We start from the raw sequence: 23,210 nt of genomic DNA on the forward strand, positions 1-23,210 counted from the left end.
TATTGTTCCTGCTGACTTCTATTAAGCAGTTAATGTAAACCTTCTATCTATCCTTATAACACGTGAGTTTTACCTGGCGCTGGTCACCCTCGTGTGTATGAGACGCACATCCCACATGGTTTTCACTTCATCGATGGAGAGGCTATGTATATATTATATAGATATAGATGAATTTCTCCCCTCTTGTTTAGCTCTGGTATAGTTGCGCTTATTATTATTTTACCAGCTTGCGCACCTTTTTATGCTTTTACGATACGGTGGCAACACGGTTATGGATGCTCATGCATATGAAATGTGACATTCATTATATATTTGCAATAGTAGTGTTACTGTTGATTACTACTCGCTTCTTTCACCTGTTTGTGCACTGAATTGCTTTTGTAATAGAAAAATAAGATAGTCATGGGTCTCAGAATACGGCGGCAGAAAGTAATTTTTTTCTAAAAACAAGCTTCATTTATTTATTTAAATAATGATAGATAAAAATGATTAATTTGTATTACCATATTTTACTGACCAGCAGCATAAACCTAACATGTCATTTTTACTGCACCATGAACACTGTAAAAATAACCCCCCAAAACAATGGCCCAATGTCCACGTGCGGATTTTAATTATAAAATCCACGCATGGCCCCCGAACGGGAGATCTGCAGCTCTAGCTGCCCATAGGAATGCATTAGCATCTGCAGGGCAACTTAATGCATGCGGATGTGATATTTTTTTTTTCCCGGTGTGCGAGTCGCATGCACGGGAAGAAATCGCAGCATGCTCCCATCTTTCTGCGGATCTCCCACACGGACGGTTTCCACTGAAGTCAATGGAAGCCGTCCGGATCCGCGGCACACCTGCAGCTGTCACTGTGGACGTGTCGCAAATCTGCAGGAAAGCAGGGGATTTAAAAAAGAGAAATGCATCTTTGATGAAAGCTCACATTAACATCAGATATGTTTGTTAGCCATTAAAAGGTATCATATCTACAAGATTACTTGGTTTCTCTAGCTGGAAATAGATACATAGACTTACATTAGCTCTGTATCACGGTCTGGAAAACATGGACCAACTATGGAGTTAAAATATGCTAGTCTGAAAGCAGCCTTATAATAAGTCATAGTCCAGACTGACGACATGTTGTCAAATATTCACAAACCTTCACATTGCCGATTTACATTTTTAGGAGCGAGGAGTTGATATCAGTAGAAGATGTTTGTTTCTCCTGAGCAGTAAAGATGGAGTCATTCTAACTGTAAGTAAAATAATTGCTCATGTATTCAATTGTCAGTAGAAATCCTCTTAAACTGTAGCAGCACTCATACTCCTCACTCCATCCACAGAACCAGAAGTCAGTTCAACTTGGTATGAAAAATAATCTCCAATTAATAATCCTTGTTAATGGGATTGTTTGATATTTAGGCTATGTAGCTTAAATTAGTCAGATGCTATCACATACAAAGGGTGTAGAGGTGGGAGAGGGGGGCATGTGCCTCAATACTGTGCAGTGCTGTACTACATGACTTTCTTGAACATCTTATACCAATGATGTACAGCATAACTGCGGTAGATTAGAAAAAAGTACCCAAAAGTCCTAAGAACAAGAAATACTCCAGGGCCAGCTCTAGGTTTGTATGGGGATTTGGGTAGCAGAGTTAGGGCGAGCACCCACTGGCGTTTGCGTTTTCCGCGGGAAAAAACGCAGCGTTTTCGCCGCGTTTCCCGTGACTTTTCCGCGCGTTTTTCGCTGCGTTTTTGCGGCGTTTTCGCGGCTTTTCCATTAATTTCCATTGACTTTCATGGGTGCATTAGGAGAAAAATAAGGACACATATGCAACTGACAGTTCCTATGTTAAAAACGCAAACGCAACGCAAAAAAAAACGCCAGTGGACAGGAACACATGTTATCTCTATGCCTGTGCAGGAAAAACGCAAAACGCAGGTAAAAAAACGCCAGTGGGTGCTCACCCTTATGGTGGGTTTCTGTCTAAGCCCACTTAGTCTTGGTGCGACGTCCAATTGGAGGCCTACAGTTGCGGGGGAGACCATGGAGAACTAAAATGGCTGTCACGGGTGGCTCTGCGATCTCTCTCGACTATGGGAGAAAACCATGGCCCAGCTCGGTCATGCGCAGTGCAAATAAACAGGCTAAAGTCAATTGGAGGTTACAGTTCCCAAGCAATATGTCTCGTGACACCAGTACCACTTCACGAGTGATCGGTCACTCTGTTTACATAAAAGAGTCCACAGTCTATAAGATAGTTTTCAACTGGAGATACATGGTTGTTCTTTACTCACATAATCCAACTTTGATTTTCCAGGCATAAAGTACGTTGACAATTTTAGGCATGACACTGCTGGCAATTTGCTTTCAATTCCACTTTGTTGCACACACACACATGCATTCCTAGGAGTCCCTTTCCTTCCCGATATCTAGTTGTCCTCAGTCTCCGTTATCTGATAGACGATCTCCCCAGGTCGGAATACACAACTTTGCCTTTCCTCACTTGCTACAATCTTCTTTCGACTGTCCTAGCAGAATGATCAACTCTGAGCTTCAGTCCCTGGGTGGGCTATATCCCACAGCAAATTATATAAGCCTGTGGCTCTGCACAGGCTTATATCATTTGACACATCCTCCTCCACTGACTACATCTCTGAACTCTCTCACTACTCTGAGAGAGAGTTCTGCCTCCCAACGTCTCTCAAACTCCCACAATGCCACAGACACAAAGTTTATAGCAGACAGACTTGCCATAACAAAGCTCACTGGAAAGACAGCCCAACTCTTGGCCACTACATTGGCTTGACAAACATAGAGCATATTTACTTAGACATCCATGGGCCCTTAAGCCTAGTGGGCCCTGGAATCTGCTCAGATTTGTTTGGTACTGACAGTGCTCATAGAAATCTTTTTGCAGTACTCCATGGGCTCTTTGGTGGCTAGACACGATTACTACGTGTACAATTTTCATATTTATCATTAAATTTTTAGGAATTGGTTAAATCTAAAAAACTGTTCCCAACCTCACCACTGGTCTTTGTTGTCAAACTGCAGTGATCACTTGTCATACTACTGAGGCCAGTGATTAGCTCTATCAGTAATATCACCACGGCAGCCAATGTAAAGAAAGATCGGCCGTGAGGATGGGAGCAGTGGCACTGGATCAGCAGGAGAACACTGGATTGGTGGGGGGCCAACCTCAGTTAGCGACAGCAGAGAGTAAGGGTTCTTTTACACGGAATGTTTGTTGTTCAAAAAAAGAGTTGGATCTTGTGAATTTGAAGGATAATATTTCGGTGAAAACACGGCTAATGATTAAATGATGAATTGAAATTTGTTCACTTCTTGTTTGGCTATTTTATACAGGCATGAAAATTATTGCTTGTTCGCGCATTGTTGCGTGTAAACAGTGATCATTTAGTCATTCATATTCACTGGTCCTTTGAATGTGAGTAATTTGCGAACACAATTTCAAATGCAATTGTGAACAATTTATCTGCCCTGGATCTTTATAGCAATGTAAGAGAGATGCTTAGACTTAGGGTGGACACCCACTGGTGTGTTTTTCTCCACTGCGCTGTGAGAGTAAGTGAAAAGTCTCGCAGCGCAGTGCGAGAAAAACGCTGGTATTACAGATAGTGTTTAGCTATTCATAGCACTATCTTAGCTATTCATGAATGAATAGCTAAGCACTATCTGTAATTGGCTGAGCGCTCAGCCAATAGCTAAGCACTAGCTGCTATTGGCTGAGCCCTCAGCCAATCAGCACAGCCCTTTCTGGAGGCGGGGATTTTTAAATCCCTGCCTGCTGAAAGTGCTGGACAGCAGTGCTGGGGAGCCCGCCGGGGGACGCGTCTGAGCGGCGGAGAGGTGAGTAAAGATTTTTTTTCTTTTTTTAACCAGTTAATGATGATTTTCAGGGAAGGGTTTATATTTCAAGCCCTTTCCCGATAATCATACTGCAGGGCTTACCAGAAAGCACTGCTTTCAATGGGATCGTTGAAAGCAATGGGATATCATTCTGCACTTCTGCCACAGCTGTGGCAGAAGTCCGCGGCATTCTCCATATCTTTTCAATGGGGCTAGCACTGCTGCCGCTGGCCCCATTGAAAAGACTGGCGATGTTCCAGTGATTTACCAGTGTTTTTCTTGCACTGCACTGCGATACTTTTCACTTACTCTCGCAGTGCAGTGGAGAAAAACATGCCAGTGGGTGTCCACCCTTATGCAGACTTCTACGAATCCGCCTTCAGCTACCAAGAGTTGACAAGTAATGATCACAGTCGAAGGGGCACAGCATTTGGCTGGGCACTTCTGCCTCTTTATTTCAGTGGTCAGTGGGAAGTCTCAGCATCCGGGCCCCTACAATTTAAAACTTTTGACATGCCACTATAACATGTTAAAAGTGCAGTTACACTTTAATTATTTCATGTTAATCCTTAACCCCTTCAACGCTAAGCCTGTTTATGTCTTAGCGACCAAGTGCAATTTTGGAAATCTGTCACATGTCACTTTAACAGGGAGTAACTCTGTTAAGGTTTTCCACATGCAAATAATCTGATACTGTTTTTTCATCACATATTGTACTTAATTTAATTGGTAAAAGTAAACCATTTGTGTATAGTTATTAAAAATGCCAAAATTGAGGAACATTTTTTAAAACTTCAGTATTTCAAAGATGTACATACATATTATACAATTTTTTTTTATTGTTAGCAGATGCATATTTCTACTTGTTTATTTTGGAAGCACATTTGAAAGATTTTGCACGTTTCTTAGCAATTTAGTAGACCTATGCTGGTTTCACATCTGTGTTGGAACCTCCGGACGGAGGTTCTGTCGCAGATCCGGCCCAAAATACTGGAAGAAAAAGTGCTACACACGGTGCTTTTTTTCCCCTCCAAAAGCCGGACACCTGAGCAAAAACAAGTCAATGGGGTCCATTTGGCAATGTTCGCTTCCATCCTGAGTTGGAGCTGTTCGGCAGCGGATATTCCCCTTTCCTGCTCCCCAAACAGAGCAGAAACCTGGGTGCAGGTCTGTAACTACCCTTACTAATTTAACATTAATTTTTAATAATTTAATGCATATTGTTTTAAATTTTCAGTTATGTTTATTTATCATTTTAATTTATATGCATGGTATTGATTAAGTTAATGGATGTAATAAATTAATGCAGCCCTTGGGGCTCCGCGAGTGATAGTCAGGGTCTCCGACCAAGGGTCTAGGTCCGTGGTGGCGAGCCTATGGCACATGTGCAGAGAAAGGCACACAGAGCCTTCTTTGCTGACACGCATGCCAATGGCTGCTCACCACGATAGTGATTACCATCCGGGAAGCTGTGCTATTGTGGTTAGCAGCCATTGGTAATTGCGTAGCGGCGCTGATCCTGGTACACACTCTGACTTCTCCTCCTTAGTTCTGCATGAGAGGAGAAAGGAGGAAACTTTCCAGGCGCGTACACTGTCATCAGTGTGCACCCGGGATCAGTGCGAGAAGAGAAGTGGCGCTGACTACAAGGAGGAGGAAAGTACATGGCTTAGGGGAGCTCTTATTACTGGGGCTAATGTGGGGTTAATATTACTACTGGGGTTACTGTGGGGTTAATATTATTGGGGCCACTGTGGTTTAATATCACTGAGGGGTTTAATATTATTACTGGGGCTACTGTTGGATTAATACAATTACTGATGGTGTTATTATTACTACTGGGGCTACTGTGGGGTTAATATTTATGGGGGAATAATATTACTACTGGGGCTAATGTGGGATTAATACTATTACTGAGGGGGTTGTTATTACTACTTGGGCTACTGTGGGGTTAATATCGCAACTGGGGCTACTGTGGGGTTAAAATTACTAGGGCTACTTTGTGGTTAATATTATTGAAGGGGTTAATATTACTAGGGCTACTGTGGGGTTAACATTACTGAGGGGGTTAATATTATTACTGAGGCTACTGTGGGGTTAATATTGCTACAGAGGAGGTTAATACTACTGGAGCTACTGTGAGATTAATATTATTGGGACTACTGTCAAATTAATATTACTACTGGGGCTAATGTGGGGTTAATATTTGTGAATTTTAACTCAGACTTTGACGTAGATTCGCAGGGTACTTAACCCCTTAGTTGAAATCGGCTGCAGATCTGCAGTGGTGTAATGTGGACTTTGTCGTGTGTTTTGGTGATGACAACACATGCAGTCTGTAAGCAGCAGGCTGTATCAGATGTTTTACCTGCCTAGGGGGGTAGCAATCACCGACTGAGTAGCTGACCTATATTTACACTGCTGCTGCACAGAGCCCAGGCAGCAGCGACATAAATTTATCATCGGTGGTGGCGAAGGGGTTAAAGTGATTCTCTGCATTGGGCATTGCCTACTTGTTAGCAAGGTCCCTTGACAATAATCAAATTAATGGATTTTCCATGTAACACCAGACACTTCCTCAAAGGGGGAGACATTCTTTCTAGCTGCTCTCAAATTTGGGCAAGAGAGGGGAATGCCGAACCTAATAGGTTATATGTGCGCCGGTTTTATGAACTGGACAACACCTTTAATGTCTATTGCTTTTAAATATGATTTGTATTATATTTGAATGATACATAGAGTAAATTATTAATTTACTAGAAATAATAATTTATCACTTAAATATTGTCATTTTTTCTACAGAGATCGGTGGGCATTCTCAGCCGGGTTCTCCCACAATGTAATGCAGCAGTAGAACTGTCTGTCCAAGAAGGCATTGTTAAAAAGCTCATCAAATTGCTTAAGGTAAATCTATAAATGATCAGTGATGAGAAATGAGGAATCAGAATGAAGGAATCCTAATGTCAGCCTAGATCATTGGAATATATGACTTAAAATGTCACTCATTGCAAGGAAGAAATAGGGAAGGCCTGCAGAATCTTATACAATATGGGTAAAATGTACATAATTGGATGTAGTTCACTCCAAGTTTAGCTCAGGAAAACAATTCTCTACTTAGTTAGGTGAGCTGCTTCTAGTATTGTGTCATATGATGTGGGCACGTAATTTTCATTAGCGAGACATCAGGATGTCACCTGTCATTGCTTCTAGAAGTGATTGTGTAGATGGTGTAGTGTTAAAAAGAATTGTCACAATCTGTCTTCTGCATTGCCTTAGGCACATCAATTTAAAAACTGATGTTTTTTCCAAATAATTAAATATGCCACTAAAGGTGAACTCTGGTTTATTTCTACAAATCAATACTTGCCCTAGTAAGGCAATAAATTATGTGGCTTAAATTAGTCATTTGGGGAGCTATCATATAGTAAGGGCGTAGCGTGAAGGGGAATAGAACCTGTGCCTCGATACTGTGCAGTGCTGCACTGCATGACTTGCTTGAACATCTTATACCAATAGTTTATGTATAACTGGGATTACATACAAAAATAATTACCCCAAAGGCCCTAAAAACAAGCTATCAACTCTTCTACCTTCTTTAGGCGAGATACTCCAGGGCAAGCTCTAGGCTTACATTAGGGGTTTGGGTGGCAGGGTCACAGTGGGCCTCTGTCTACCCCTACTTAGTCTTGGCTATGACTGGTGAGGGGTCCTTTTTCAAATGGGGCACATTTGGAGTTTACTTGATATTTCAATAACTTAGAAAACCTAACTGGTTCAAGTACTTATAACACTGAACTACCACTCATGTGATATTTAGAACACTACTAGTAATTATTAGGAAATTATAGTACCAGTGTTTCTGTTGGCGCAATGTGCCACACAGCTCTGCAACATGCACATCACCAACACACAGCTCTGCTACATTGGTTTTGCATGTGAGCTGCATGTGATTTATCAACTTCAGCTGCTCGCTGAGGAGACATGTTCGCTCGTAGCTTTCGCATATCTGCTGCACAAGATTTACAAACTTCAGCTGGTGGCTGAGGTGAAATCGTGGCTCGTCGCTGTATCATGTAAGCTTCATTAGCTTCACGGTGGTGTTGAGCCCTCTGTGGTGACATGTTTACATGACAGTGATGGTTTGTTTCAACACTAGAAACCGGTTGACGATTTGATGAAGGCTGGACTGGTGTTGGTGGCATTAGCACTTGAGATGACATGATAGGATGTTCAGGAGACCGTGAAGATAGTGGTGAAGGACTATGCTTTGATGTTGTTGGTCAATATGCATTGCCAGTTATGTATGTGTAGATTTCTGAGGTGTCATTCATTGGAGTGGTTCTCAACCTTTTTCAGCCCAGCGCCCCCATTAGGTATTGGGATGGTGGCCAGCACCTCCCAAGCCTTACTAGTTTAAACCCAGTCAAAGTTTACCTTGTTAACAAAGATAAAGTACAAATTTAAATACATTTTTTGGAAAGTGTGATAGTGTTTAACAGATTAGCATTAATTGTGAAAACCTGTCTCTATAAATTACCAAATAAATATTTAAGTCAGCTAAATATTAGCTGCTAAAATGTAGGTGCTAATTATTTAAAAATAGGTTAATTGTGGATACAAAAATGAATAGGTTTTATTGCAGAAGATAACTTTTTTTGGGAAGCAAGCAATAATACCATCTTTAATTATCATTCGATAGAAACATACAATATATAAAGAAATGCTAGATACACCTTAATCCATAATGGTCAGAAGATTAGAATGCAAGAACAATGAAGTTTGACTAATAATAATAATGTTTGCAGCAATCAATCTGTGTCATTAATGGCTGCCTTGGGCCTGATGAGCAGACGCCAATTTCACGATATCTGGCTCTCTTTGTCAACTGCAGTCTCAAGCCACCCCTTACACATATGTGAAGTTTCTTTCTCGCTTTTGTCAGGAGCTGCTGAACCACACTGAAGCCCCACTCCAGTAAGGGTGCATTCACACGAGCATGTGGATATGCGTACATTGGTGCGCACAAAACCGCACACCCACGTACTCGCACAAACACTCGTGAATGCAGGTCCATGCAGCATTGCTTTCTATAGGGCCGTGACTGCTGCCGGCAGCCCCATTGAAGGCAATAGGATGCCGGCAACCCTTGTAGTGAGTTTCAGGGAAGGGCTTGAAATATAAACCCTTCCCTGACAATCCTTCCTATCTGGTTTAAAAAAAATACTAATCTCTCCTCAGCTGCTAGGGCTCAGGCAGGTTCAGCCTGTCTTCTTCCTGCACTGCTCTGAATCTCTTTCAGCAGGCGAGGATTTAAAACCTTACCTGCTGAAAGGGCTGTATCTGATTGGCTGAGCGCTCGGCCAATCACAGGCAGCACTCAGCCATTCATTGAATGACAGCTGAGTGCTGCCTGTGATTGGTCACAGCACTCAGCCAATCACAGGCAGTGCTTGGCCATTCATTGAATTCAATATATTTATGCTTATATTTAAAGCCCTTCCCTGAAAATCACTGCAGGGGTGCCAGCATCACAATCATCTGCTACAGCTGTGGCAGGGGATTCTTTACTCCCCACAGGGAGTCCCCTTGTCACTGAACACAGAATATTGACGTGTACCACGGACCTATGGTGCACGCATGTCCTATTTTTTTCAGGTATGTGCATATGCACGCCTGTAAAACACGGACTTGTGAACACACCATAGGGAACCAATGCTTCTAATAGCTGCGCGTTTTGGTGTGCACAGTTGTGCGCACGTAAACACGCTCATCTGAATCCACCCTAAGTACGTAGCTTTGTGTTGACCTCGTTGAGTTTGCCTATCGCACAGACATATTTGATAATATCAAGATGTCGTAGTTCGATTGCATCACAAAGGCTTGGATCAATTGGCCGAAGAAACTCGACTACTGTGTCAAAAAGTTTGTAGAAGCATCGTAAGCACTTTCCTCTTGACAGACACCTAACTTCAGTTTCTAGGAGTAGACATTCGAATTCTTCGCCATGGTCTTGACAGAGCTTGGGAAAAAGACGTTTGTTCAAAGAGTGTGCTTTTATCTTGTTAACAGTATTTATTACATAGGGCAGAGAATCATGCAATCTCTCACATAAATGTTTAGCAACAAGGTGCTGCCGGTGGATCACAAAATGGACTGCCGTTATGGCAGGTATAGCAGATTTTAAGTGGGCTATAAGTCTGCGATATCGACCAATCATGAATGCAGCTCCATCGGTTGCACAAGAAAGCACATTGGTTAAAGGGGTGTTTTGTTCTTGGAAAAATTATTTCATTCTTTTGTTTATTGAGAAGCCTTTCATGTCAGTGGTTAAATTTCTGGTAAACAGTTTCTCCATCACCTCTTCATTCTGATTAATGAAATGAACATAAGCTAGCAGCAATGCTTCATTGTCTCTAACCGTTGATTCGTCAATTTGCATTACAAATTATGTGTTCTTCAACACGTCAAAAAGTGTTTCTTCCACATCAGCAGCCATCTTGTCAATTCTTCTTTAAACTGTGTCATTACTCAAAGGAATCGATTCCCCATGGCACCCGCATCAGGATCCAGCATAGTACTGACAATCTCTTTAACTGCGGGTAACACAAGTGTTTCCCCAATAGTATGTGATTTGCCACATTGCGTTATTGATAAAGAGACTTTATTAAAGATGAGCGAACACCAAAATGCTCGGGTGTTCGTTATTCGAAACAAACTTCCCGCGATGTTCGAGGGTTCGTTTCGAATAACGAACCCCATTGAAGTCAATGGGCGACCGGAGCATTTTTGTATTTCGCCGATGCTCGCTAAGGTTTTCATGTGTGAAAATCTGGGCAATTCAAGAAAGTGATGGGAACGACACAGCAACGGATAGGGCAGGCGAGGGGCTACATGTTGGGCTGCATCTCAAGTTCACAGGTCCCACTATTAAGCCACAATACCGGCAAGAGTGCCCCCCCCCCCTCCCAACAACTTTTACTTCTGAAAAGCCCTCATTAGCAATGCATACCTTAGCTAAGCACCACACTACCTCCAACAAAGCACAATCACTGCCTGCATGACACTCCGCTGCCACTTCTCCTGGGTTACATGCTGACCAACCCCACCGCACGACCCAGTGTCCACAGCGCACACCAAGTTGTCCCTGCGCAGCCTTCAGCTGCCCTCATGCCACACCACCCTCATGTCTATTTATAAGTGCGTCTGCCATGAGGAGGAACCGCAGGCACACACTGCAGAGGGTTGGCACGGCTAGGCAGCGACCCTCTTTAAAAGGGGCGGGGCGATAGCCCACAATGCTGTACAGAAGCAATGAGAAATATAATCCTGTGCCACCGCCATCAGGAGCTGCACACGTGGGCATAGCAATGGGGAACCTATGTGCCACACACTATTCATTCTGTCAAGGTGTCTGCATGCCCCAGTCAGACCGGGCTTTTTAATTCATAGACACAGGCAGGTACAACGCCCTATTGTGAAGTCCCTGTGGACCGACAGCATGGGTGGCTCCCTGGAACCCACCGGCGGTACATAAAAATATCCCATTGCATTGCCCAACACAGCTGAGGTAGTAATGTCGTGCTTAATGCAGGTGGGCTTCGGCCCACACTGCATGCCCCAGTCAGACTGGGGTTCTTTAGAAGTGGAAACAGATGCATTTACAACTCCCTGTGGACCCACAGCATGGGTGGGTGCCAGGAAGCCACCAGCGGTACATAAAAATATCCCATTGCATTGCCCAACACAGCTGAGGTAGTAATGTCGTGCTTAATGCAGGTGGGCTTCGGCCCACACTGCATGCCCCAGTCTGACTGGGGTTCTATAGATGTGCTTTCAGATGCATTTATAATTCTCTGTGGACCCACAGCATGGGTGGGTGTCAGGAAGCCACCGGCGGTACATAAAAATATCCCATTGCATTGCCCAACACAGCTGAGGTAGTAATGTCGTGCTTAATGCAGGTGGGCTTCGGCCCACACTGCATGCCCCAGTCAGACTGGGGTTCTTTACAAGTGGACACATGTAGGTTACACTCCGTGTGCACCTACAGCATGGGTGGCTCCCTGGAACCCACCGGCGGTACATAAAAATATCCCATTGCATTGCCCAACACAGCTGAGGTAACGTCAGCTGTAATGCAGGTGGGCTAAAAATTAATTTGATTACACTGTAGGCGAGGGCCCACAAAAATTGCTGTATCAAGAGTACTAATGTACATCCAAAAAATTGGCCATGGCCAGCCAAGAGGGCAGGTGAAACCCATTAATCGCTTTGGTTAATGTGGCTTAAGTGGTAACTAGGCCTGGAGGCAGCCCAGTTTAACGAAAAATTGGTTCAAGTTAAAGTTCCAATGCTTTTAAGCGCATTGAAACTTTTAAAAATTGTTCAGAAAAATTATTTGAGTGAGCCTTGTGGCCCTAAGAAAAATTGCCCGTTCAGCGTGATTACGTGAGGTTTCAGGAGGAGGAGGAGGAATATTAGACACAGATTGATGAAGCAGAAATGTCCCCGTTTTGGATGGTGAGAGAGAACGTAGCTTCCATCCGCGGGTGCAGCCTACGTATTGCTTACGTATCCTTGCTGTCCGCTGGTGGAGAAGAGAAGTCTGGGGAAATCCAGGCTTTGTTCATCTTGATGAGTGTTAGCCTGTCGGCACTGTCGGTTGACAAGCGGGTACGCTTATCTGTGATGATTCCCCCAGCCGCACTAAACACCCTTTCCGACAAGACGCTAGCCGCAGGACAAGCAAGCACCTCCAGGGCATACAGCGCTAGTTCAGGCCACGTGTCCAGCTTCGACACCCAGTAGTTGTAGGTGGCAGAGGCGTCACGGAGGACGGTCGTGCGATCAGCTACGTACTCCCTCACCATCCTTTTACAGTGCTCCCGCCGACTCAGCCTTGACTGGGGAGCGGTGACACAGTCTTGGTGGGGAGCCATAAAGCTGTCCAGGCCCTTAAAGACTGTTGCACTGCCTGGGATGTACATGCTGCTCGATCTCCGCACCTCCCCTGCTACCTTGCCCTCGGTACTGCGCCTTCTGCCACTAGCGCTGTCGGCTGGGAATTTTACCATCAGCTTGTCCGCAAGGGTCCTGTGGTATAGCAACACTCTCGAACCCCTTTCCTCTTCGGGAATGAGAGTGGGCAGGTTCTCCTTATAGCGTGGGTCGAGCAGTGTGTACACCCAGTAATCCGTTGTGGCCAGAATGCGTGCAATGCGAGGGTCACGAGAAAGGCATCCTAACATGAAGTCAGCCATGTGTGCCAGGGTACCTGTACGCAACACATGGCTGTCTTCACTAGGAAGATCACTTGCAGGATCCTCCTCCTCCTCCTCCTCCTCAGGCCATACACGCTGAAAGGATGACAGGCAATCAGCCGGTGTACCGTCAGCAGCGGGCCAAGCTGTCTCTTCCCCCTCCTCCTCATCCTCCTCATGCTCCTCCTCCTCCTCCTGTACGCGCTGAGAAATAGACAGGAGGGTGCCCTGACTATCCAGCGGCATACTGTCTTCCCCCGCCCCCGTTTCCGAGCGCAAAGCAGCTGCCTTTATGCTTTGCAGGGAATTTCTCAAGATGCATAGCAGAGGAATGGTGACGCTAATGATTGCAGCATCGCCGCTCACCACCTGAGTAGACTCCTCAAAATTACCAAGGACATGGCAGATGTCTGCCAACCAGGCCCACTCTTCTGAAAAGAATTGAGGAGGCTGACTCCCACTGCGCCGCCCATGTTGGAGTTGGTATTCGACTATAGCTCTACGCTGTTCATAGAGCCTGGCCAACATGTGGAGCGTAGAGTTCCACCGTGTGGGCACGTCGCACAGCAGTCGGTGCACTGGCAGCTTAAAGCGATGTTGCAGGGTGCGCAGGGTGGCAGCGTCCGTGTGGGACTTGCGGAAATGTGCGCAGAGCCGGCGCGCCTTTACGAGCAGGTCTGACAAGCATGGGTAGCTTTTCAGAAAGCGCTGAACCACCAAATTAAAGACGTGGGCCAGGCATGGCATGTGCGTGAGGCTGCTGAGCTGCAGAGCCGCCACCAGGTTACGGCCGTTGTCACGCACGACCATGCCCGGTTGGAGGCTCAGCGGCGCAAGCCAGCGGTCGGTCTGCTGTGTCAGACCCTGCAGCAGTTCGTGGGCCGTGTGCCTCCTATCTCCTAAGCTGAGTAGTTTCAGCACGGCCTGCTGACGCTTGCCCACCGCTGTGCTGCCACACCGCGCGACACCGACTGCTGGCGACATGCTGCTGCTAACACATCTTGATTGCGAGACAGAGGTTGCGGAGGAGGAGGAGGAGGAGGGTGCTTTAGTGGAGGAAGCATACACCTCCGCAGATACCACAACCGAGCTGTGGCCCGCAATTCTGGGGGTGGGTAGGACGTGAGCGGTCCCAGGCTCTGACTCTGTCCCAGCGCGATAAAGGTTGCACACCACTGTTCGTCGGTCGTCAGGCGTCTCTGTGAAAAACTGCCAGACCTTAGAGCACCTCGGCCTCTGCAGGGTGGCATGGCGCGAGGGGGCGCTTTGGGAAACAGTTGGTGGATTATTCGGTCTGGCCCTGCCTCTACCCCTGGCCACCGCACTGCCTCTTGCAACCTGCCCTGCTGCTGCCCGTGCCTCCCCCTCTGAAGACCTGTCCTGTGTAGGCGTTGCACACCAGGTAGGGTCAGTCACCTCATCGTCCTGCTGCTCTTCCTCCGAATCCTCTGTGCGCTGCTCCCTCGGACTTACTGCCCTTACTACTACCTCACTGCAAGACAACTGTGTCTCATCGTCATCGTCCTCCTCACACACAGAAAGTTCTTGAGACAGTTGGCGGAAGTCCCCAGCCTCTTCCCCCGGACCCCGGGAACTTTCGAATGGTTGGGCATCAGTGACGATAAACTCCTCTGAGCAGGGGCCCGAGAACAGTTCCTGGGAGTGTTCCCGCTCCTGAGCATGTGTCATTGTAGTGGAGGGAGGAGGCTGGGAGGAAGGAGGAGCAGCAGACAGAGGATTCGGATTTGCAGCAGTGGACGGCGCAGAACTGTGGGTGGACGATAGGTTGCTCGAAGCACTTTCTGCCATCCACGACAGGACCTGCTCACACTGCTCATTTTCTAATAACCGTCTCCCGCGTGGACCCATGAATTGTGCGATGACTGTCGGGACGCCAGAAACGTGTCTGTCTACTAATCGCGCAGCAGACGGCTGCGATACACCTAGAACAGGAGTTCGGCCTGTGCCCACACCCTGACTTGGCCCTCCGCGTCCTCGGCCGCGTCCACGTCCTCTAGGCCTACCCCTACCCCTCAGCATGCTGTATTACCAGTGATTTGATTTCACAGGCAGGAAATAAATTGGCGCAAGACTGCAGGCCAAATATAATTTTTTCCCTTTTTTGAAAACGAAACGCCCCACTGCCTCTAGTGAATGAATAATCTAAGTTTAATAACTGTGCTGTGGCCCTGCTAATGTGTCACAGAACTTGAGGGTAGCAGAGTTATTAACTCTGGCAGAGCAGGTATTTTTTTTCCCAATTAAGGAAAGCAAATGGCGAAGCCAGCAGTAAACCGTAGCTGGGTGCGTCTGATTTTTTAACGTTGTACACGCAGCTCACACGTGTCCACAGCCCTTAGGACGGACAGAGGCAGGACAAATAGATTTCTTTTCCCTTTTTTTACACCAAAAGGACCCACTGCGTATATTCAATGAACATGAGAAGTTTAATAACTGTGCTGTGGCCCTGCTAATGTGTCACAGAACTTGAGGGTAGCAGAGTTATTAACTGTGGCAGAGCAGGTATTTTTTTCCCAATTAAGGAAAGCAAATGGCGAAGCCAGCAGTAAACCGTAGCTGGGTGCGTCTGATTTTTTAACGTTGTACACGCAGCTCACACGTGTCCACAGCCCTTAGGACGGACAGAGGCAGGACAAATAGATTTCTTTTCCCTTTTTTTTACACCAGAAGGACCCACTGCGTATATTCAATGAACATGAGAAGTTTTATAACTGTGCTGTGGCCCTGCTAATGTGTCACAGAACTTGAGGGTAGCAGAGTTATTAACTCTGGCAGAGCAGGTATTTTTTTCCCAATTAAGGAAAGCAAATGGCGAAGCCAGCAGTAAACCGTAGCTGGGTGCGTCTGATTTTTTAACGTTGTACACGCAGCTCACACGTGTCCACAGCCCTTAGGACGGACAGAGGCAGGACAAATAGATTTCTTTTCCCTTTTTTTACACCAAAAGGACCCACTGCGTATATTCAATGAACATGAGAAGTTTTATAACTGTGCTGTGGCCCTGCTAATGTGTCACAGAACTTGAGGGTAGCAGAGTTATTAACTCTGGCAGAGCAGGTATTTTTTTCCCAATTAAGGAAAGCAAATGGCGAAGCCAGCAGTAAACCGTAGCTGGGTGCGTCTGATTTTTTAACGTTGTACACGCAGCTCACACGTGTCCACAGCCCTTAGGACGGACAGAGGCAGGACAAATAGATTTTTTCCCTTTTTTTACACCAAAAGGACCCACTGCGTATATTCAATGAACATGAGAAGTTTAATAACTGTGCTGTGGCCCTGCTAATGTGTCACAGAACTTGAGGGTAGCAGAGTTATTAACTCTGGCAGAGCAGGTATTTTTTTCCCAATTAAGGAAAGCAAATGGCGAAGCCAGCAGTAAACCGTAGCTGGGTGCGTCTGATTTTTTAACGTTGTACACGCAGCTCACACGTGTCCACAGCCCTTAGGACGGACAGAGGCAGGACACATAGATTTCTTTTCCCTTTTTTTACACTAAAAGGACCCACTGCGTATATTCAATGAACAATAACTGTGTTGTGGCCCTGCCTACACAATTCTTTCCCTGTAGTATCAATGGAGGGTGCAATGCTCTGCAGAGGCGATTTTGAGAAGAAAAAAAAATGCAGCACTGCTAACAGCAGCCAGCGCAGTACTGCACACGGTTAAATATGGCCCTAGAAAGGACCGTTGAGGTTCTTGAAGGCTACACTCACTCCTAACACTCTCCCTGCCTATACACCACTTCTGTCCCTAATGCCGGGTGCAACGCTCTGCAGAGGCGATTTTGAGAAAAAAAAAAAAAAGTCACTGCTAACAGCAGCCAACACACAGGTATTACTGGCCCTAATAAGGACCTTTGGGGTTCTTGAAGCCTACACTAACTGCTATTTCTCTCCCTACAGCAGCTCCGGTACCAGCAGCACTGTCCCTCATCTAACTCACAAGGCATCTGAGGCGAGCCACGGGAGGGGCCGACTTTTATATTCGGGTGACATCTGATCTTCCCAGCCACTCACAGCAAGGGGGTGGTATAGGGCTTGAACGTCACAGGGGGAAGTTGTAATGCCTTCCCTGTCTTTCAATTGGCCAAAAAAAGCGCGCTAACGTCTCAGGGAAGGAAGTGAAAGTAACCCGAATACCGCATGGTGTTCGTTACGAATAACGAGCATCCCGAACACCCTAATATTCGCACGAATATCAAGCTCGGACGAATACGTTCGCTCATCTCTAGACTTTATAGGAAGCAAGGAGGCCTTTGTCTGCATTTAGAGCTGATTTTCCAAATAGCTTGCCTACAGTGCTGCGATTCTCAAACTTTGACTTTAAACCTTGGAAAAATGAAGTAGGCTTACCCACTTTTGTCTGAATACATTTTTGCAAGGTGATCACTTAGTCTCAAAGGCTTCATAGCGTCATTCAAAAATGCCTTTTCACAAACAAGGCACAAGGGAAGCTGTCCTTATTTCAAGTATTCATTTGAATATTAATGTCATTTCTTCTTCTCAGTCATTTTTATAAAGTATGCTTCAAGATTGCAGTGCTTAGGTTGCTCTATCATATAATAATGTATGACTTTTATAACTCCATGACTCTGCTACAGATCAATCCCACTGGATAACCTAAAGAACAACCTAACCCGCTATATTCCATAATGCCGCTGATTGGCTGGAACTTTGAATTGTGTGGGTCTTTGGAAGTTGTAGTTTATATCAGTGTTCTGAAAAGACACTTTGCATCCCAGAGACCCACACAAATGAAAGTCTGAAGTGGTTCCAGCCAATCAGCGGCATTATGGAATACAGTGGGTTAGGTTGTGCTGTAGGTTATCTAGTGTTATGATGTGAAATTGATCTGTAGCGGAGTCATGGAGTTATAAAAGTCATGCATTATATGATAGATGAGCGCAGGCTGCACACAACTCCCATTACATGTAAATGATTCATATGGAAATAAATGTCTCGGATTTAGTCAGTTTCAGAATTCACTGATTTGTTTTCGGACAAATTATCAACGAAAACCAAAGTATCACTACTAGTTTTTTGAAAAATGTAGTTACTAAATGAAAAAAAAAATCAACAAAGCAAACACAGAATGCCCCCCTACCATCCCCTTTATGTTCCAATGCCCCCTGCTGTCCCTTTTTGTTCCACCACCTCCTTGAGAAGTAAAAACTCCCCCCAGGGGGCAATAACGCCCACGTTGAGACCCACTAATTTATTGGAGTCTCCACACAGGTGTCAAGCTGTCTCACAACCAGCTACAAACTTCCAGACTGAGGACTGCTGTATCCATAGCAATTGAGGCCATGGGGGTTTGTAGGGGATGTAGTCCACTCATAATTCCTCATTTAGCTCAGAGACCGTGTGACTGAGCACATGACTATGACATCATCACAGGTCCTGGCAGTACACAATCTATGTATGTGTAAATTTGTGAGGTGTCATTTAATGGAGTCTCCACACAGGTGTGCTACAAACTGCTAGACTGAGTACTGTTGTATCCATAGCAATGGAGGCCGCAGAGGTTTGTGGGGGATGTAGTCTGCCCATAATCCCTCATTCAGTGCTCAAGGAAGACAAAAGACCTGTGATGACAACACCATCATGTGATCAGGGGGCAGAACTAAGAGCCAGTAGCTGACATCACAAGTGCTGTCAGGCTCTGCATGTAAGTCACACAGCACACATGGATGGACAAGTGGTTGTTAGCACTTTGACTAGTAATTATTAGGATATTATAGTAGCAGTGTTTCTGGTGGCGCAATGCGCCACACAGCTGTGCTATATGGCACATTCATTATGATCCCCACACATTACACACACAGCTCTACTGCATGTATCCTGTTTCATGCACATCACATAGCTGTGGTACATCCATGCTGATTTACAGACATCACCAGCTCAGCAGACTCCTGGATACATTAATCGGCCCCTGGTCATGTGATCCCTGACTCCACCCACACAGGTGATGACATGATAGTGACATCATCACAGGTCCGGGTGGCTGTTTTTGGCTTATCCAGTATACAGTACTTTCTACCAAACTGCCCAATGGCTCCTCCCACAGCAGTGATATCACTGCAGGTCCTTCAATCTACTGGATCTTTTACCAAACTGCATAATGGCTCCTCCCACAGCAGTGATGTCACCGCAGGTCCTTCAGCCCACCAGATCTCTGGGGTGGTGGTAGGTCGGTGTCTACTGTCAGGACCGCTGAGTTGAGTTGTGTCTGAGATAATGTTGGCCTAGTTGTATTCTCATTTTGTTATTTTTGTCTTCCCCTTTCAAAAGCCCTAACTCTGTTGTCCTTCTGTCAGTCAGGCTCTATGTTTTATAGGTGTTGTAGGATCTGTGATAACATCACCAGGGGCGGAGCGATGATGTCACAAGGCACGAAGCATAAGGAGCATCCACACATAAACCTATATACTCATGGTCAAGTGGTCGTTAGTAGTTTGATTAATACTGGACTCCTAGTGTATATGCACATGGGATATATTTTCTACAGTGAAAGATTTACAGCAAAACTGGGTTTATACTCGTGCAGCTTTACCCATAGGCCTCATTCACATGACTGAATATACACAGCTATTTAGCTGCCTGAAAATCTCGAGCAAAAATCACGGCCAGCTGAAACATTGGACTTCAATATATTCATTCAGATGACTGATTTTTGGCGCGTAGAAAATAACGATGGGAAATATAGCACACTGGTGACTGCTTTCGGTTGCCCTATTTTTTGCTGCGATACGCTGAAAGCTCCCATAGACTCTGACGAGAGCTGAAAAAAGGGAGAGGGAGGGAGTTTAGTTGCGTCCAACACTGGGAAAAGAAGACAGCTGTTACTATTTAGGCATTAGCAGTCATTCTGAGGATTTCAGTGCAGTGCCTAACTGCACTGAACAAAGTTTCACTTTAATTGGTCCTCAGTAGAGAGATTGTCCCACTTCTAAATGTTTGACTGTGGGAAGCAGAGAGTGTAGTGGCCCGGGGGTCCTCCAGGGTAGCCACACTGTCACCAGTGCTGAGGCACCTGGCTATGTACTCCTATTGAAACTTAGAAGGGGTCAAACGTGAGAAAGACCCTGTCTTTCCCCTTTTTTTCACGGGCTTAAGCCATCTGCCCAGCAAACAGCTTGCTGCTGATTGGCTGCTTGTCATTCTATCCCTGATTGCTAGGTGAGATTCAAGAGCACGAAAATGAGCAGCGCTAGGCAGGATGTCAGGAGAGGTTTAAAGAAAAAGTGCGGAAGTTAAGACAGGAAGTTAAGGAAGAGTTAGAGGGAGTAGAGAGGTTGTTGTCGGAGGACATAAGAAGAGGTGTACAGCAGAGCTGCAGAGGTTTACCATTGCCTGGAGGGAAAAACAAAACTTGCTAACTTCTAAATAAAGCTCAGTGTGGAGGAGAGAAGATTGGGACCCATCAACACAACAGTGAGTTGCACAAGCCCCTGTAAAAAGTAAAGCCAGAGTAGTGAAAGAAGCCCACTGCTAACTAACTTCACGAACTGCTTAGTAATGCTTTGGACAAGAACCCTCAGATAACTAGGACTGTGGGAATCCTTTTCTGGGTAACTTAAATGCAACGATAGAGAAAGAGCGTTGTAGTCAACTCTGTATTTTTGTATTCTAATACTTGGAGCAACATCATGTCAATGCAAAGCAATACCTCTGCATCATTCTGAACTGTTCATGTTGTTTGAGCGTTATAAATAGGCTGAAGTAAACTGTGTGCCTCCAGTTTGCAAACAAGGCTACGGGAACTCATGTCATTTATTTCTTGATCCACAACTGGAGTCCATTAAGGAAGAGGTACTGGTGTCATGTGACAAACCACCATTAATAATTGCTACAGTTAGCAAACCCCTTGCCATTGCATGTGACTGAGCCAGGCCCTTTGCCGTCATTGTTGGGAGGGATTGCAGAGCCATCCGTGACATTCATCTTGTTTACCTGTGGTCTCCCCTATATTGGTTTGCCTCCGCTCGGCCCGCTGAAAGAGGTCTGTACATCGTGCAGTGGCCCAAGTGAGTACTGCAGGTTGCTTTAATAGGACTTGGCCTGCAGTACAAAACTGGGCCACTGCATGATGTAATAAACTGTCTGCTTCTTGCAGCAAAAAAGCTAGAAGTGAGACAAGCCCTTTAAAGATCTGAAATAATTCAGTTGGGATATTCAATAATAAAGGACATCATGAATATATCATGAGTGTGAAGTATATGTGCTCACCTGATTAAGTTGTATACATATAGGCATAACTCTAGACTGTGCTTGTAGGTCACTTGGTCACCAAGATATGGGAACTCCAAACTTCAAGCTAGTGTTGTCAGAGTCAGTAATCTGTACAGGTAGTTACTATGAAGCTATACATATACGTAGTTCAATGGAAAGAATAAGACTGCTCTTGCTGGCGCTGGATCAAGACTCCCCAGAAGCATAAAAATCATTAGGTGTAAGATGGTGTAAGCAGAAGTTTATTTCCAAAACAGACACGTTTTGACCTCGGACTACTGTCGTTATCAAGTAATTTACATATTGTGAGAAGCTTGAAAACTGTGACGCCTCCTCTAATGTAGAATACATACCTGTAATTGCTCATTACTATACAATACAGATGTCTAAATAAAAGATGCATAATGTATTCCATTAGAGGCGAGAAATAAGTTCCCCAATGGGAGGGAATTACAAGATTTCCTGATACTTCTACCGCATTATAATACAGACCTTTTACGCCATTACAATTACTAACACCTCAGCCTGTAAAGCCATGCATTAGGTAGAAAATTGTAATTTTTTAATGCCAAGTCTTGTATTAATGTACAAAGCCTGTAGCTAAATCTCCAGCAAATAAATACATGTCCTAGAAGCAACAGTGCTATATTCACAACAAGACAGCAGAAATGGGCAACATAATTGTAAATCTTCTCCTCTTGTCAATTCATTATTTAATAAATACTTGGATATGAATTTTTATATATTTTTCCTAGAAAAGTTGTAAACTGGCTACTCTGTTTTTCCCAAAATAAGGCAGGGTCTTGTATTAATATTTTCTCCAAAAGATTTTATTTTTTTACATGTTAAGTGGCCTGGACACAATTTAAATGGAGTTTTTTTAAATTAACTTTAACTAGGGCTTATTTTTGGAGTAAGATTTATATAATCAAGCATCTTCAAAAATCCTGAAAAATCATGCTAGGGCTTATTTTGGGGGTAGGTCTTATTTTCAAGGAAACGGGTTATCTGTATTAAATGCAATGTGTCATTTATTCCATTATGCTTGTTAGAAATTTGTGGTGTTCTTGTGTTATTTCCATAGAATATCCAACATTCAGAGAACCTGCACACTGCCATGGAGCCTGTATGGCAGTGCATGCAGACTGTACAGGTCATCACTACAGACCCACACTGGCTCTGTGCATTGCTGTATAGGCTCCATTCATCACCAAGATATACTTTCTTACAGTGGAGAATACCTTAATATGGCATTTACTGAAACATGCCCTTCATGGCCTACATATGAGACTGGAGGCATATCTAAGTACAGTAAAGATCCTACAGTAGGTACCTCTATGGAAGCCATATAATGGTTCCTCACAATAGCTTTTTTGCATGATCTCTAAGGGTGGCTTCACATGAGCGTGTTTTTGTGCATTTTACGCATGCACAAAAACGCACGTCAATCACATCCAATGCATTCCCCATGGTGTGTGCACATGTCCGTGTTTTACAGGCGTGCGTCTGTAAAGATAGGGAATGCCGGCACCCCTTAATTGTTTTTCAGGGAAGAGCTTTACATATAAGCTCTTCCCTGAAAAACAACCATTTTAGTGTAAAAAAATTAAAATAAAAATATACTTATCTATGCGTCCCTGCCGTGTCCCCCGCAGGGATGAAGAACATATCTGGCGCATGCGGCAGATGTTTTCTTCATCCCCGCAGGGAATGAAGAATTCCCTGCTGCACATGTGACAGATGCGGCAAAGGAATTCTAAATCTCTGTGGGGAATAAAGAATTCCCTACCACAGCTGTCGCAGATGACAGCTGCAGTAGAGGATGCAGCTGCCA

General features: G+C 44.9%; 1 protein-coding gene across 2 annotated transcripts in view; it reads left to right on the forward strand.

Annotated features, from left to right (window-relative positions):
* Positions 1-23,210, forward strand: part of TTC12 (tetratricopeptide repeat domain 12) — a 191,041-nt gene that overhangs the window by 129,773 nt on the left and 38,058 nt on the right. For both annotated transcript variants that reach the window (XM_066606914.1, XM_066606913.1), the window contains exons 18-19: positions 1,177-1,245; positions 6,667-6,768. In XM_066606914.1, coding sequence (XP_066463011.1) covers positions 1,177-1,245; positions 6,667-6,768 — 171 coding nt within the window. The remainder of the gene's footprint in view (positions 1-1,176; positions 1,246-6,666; positions 6,769-23,210) is intronic.

This window comes from Eleutherodactylus coqui, chromosome 6 (assembly GCF_035609145.1).
Source record: "Eleutherodactylus coqui strain aEleCoq1 chromosome 6, aEleCoq1.hap1, whole genome shotgun sequence".
NCBI lineage: Eukaryota > Metazoa > Chordata > Amphibia > Anura > Eleutherodactylidae > Eleutherodactylus > Eleutherodactylus coqui.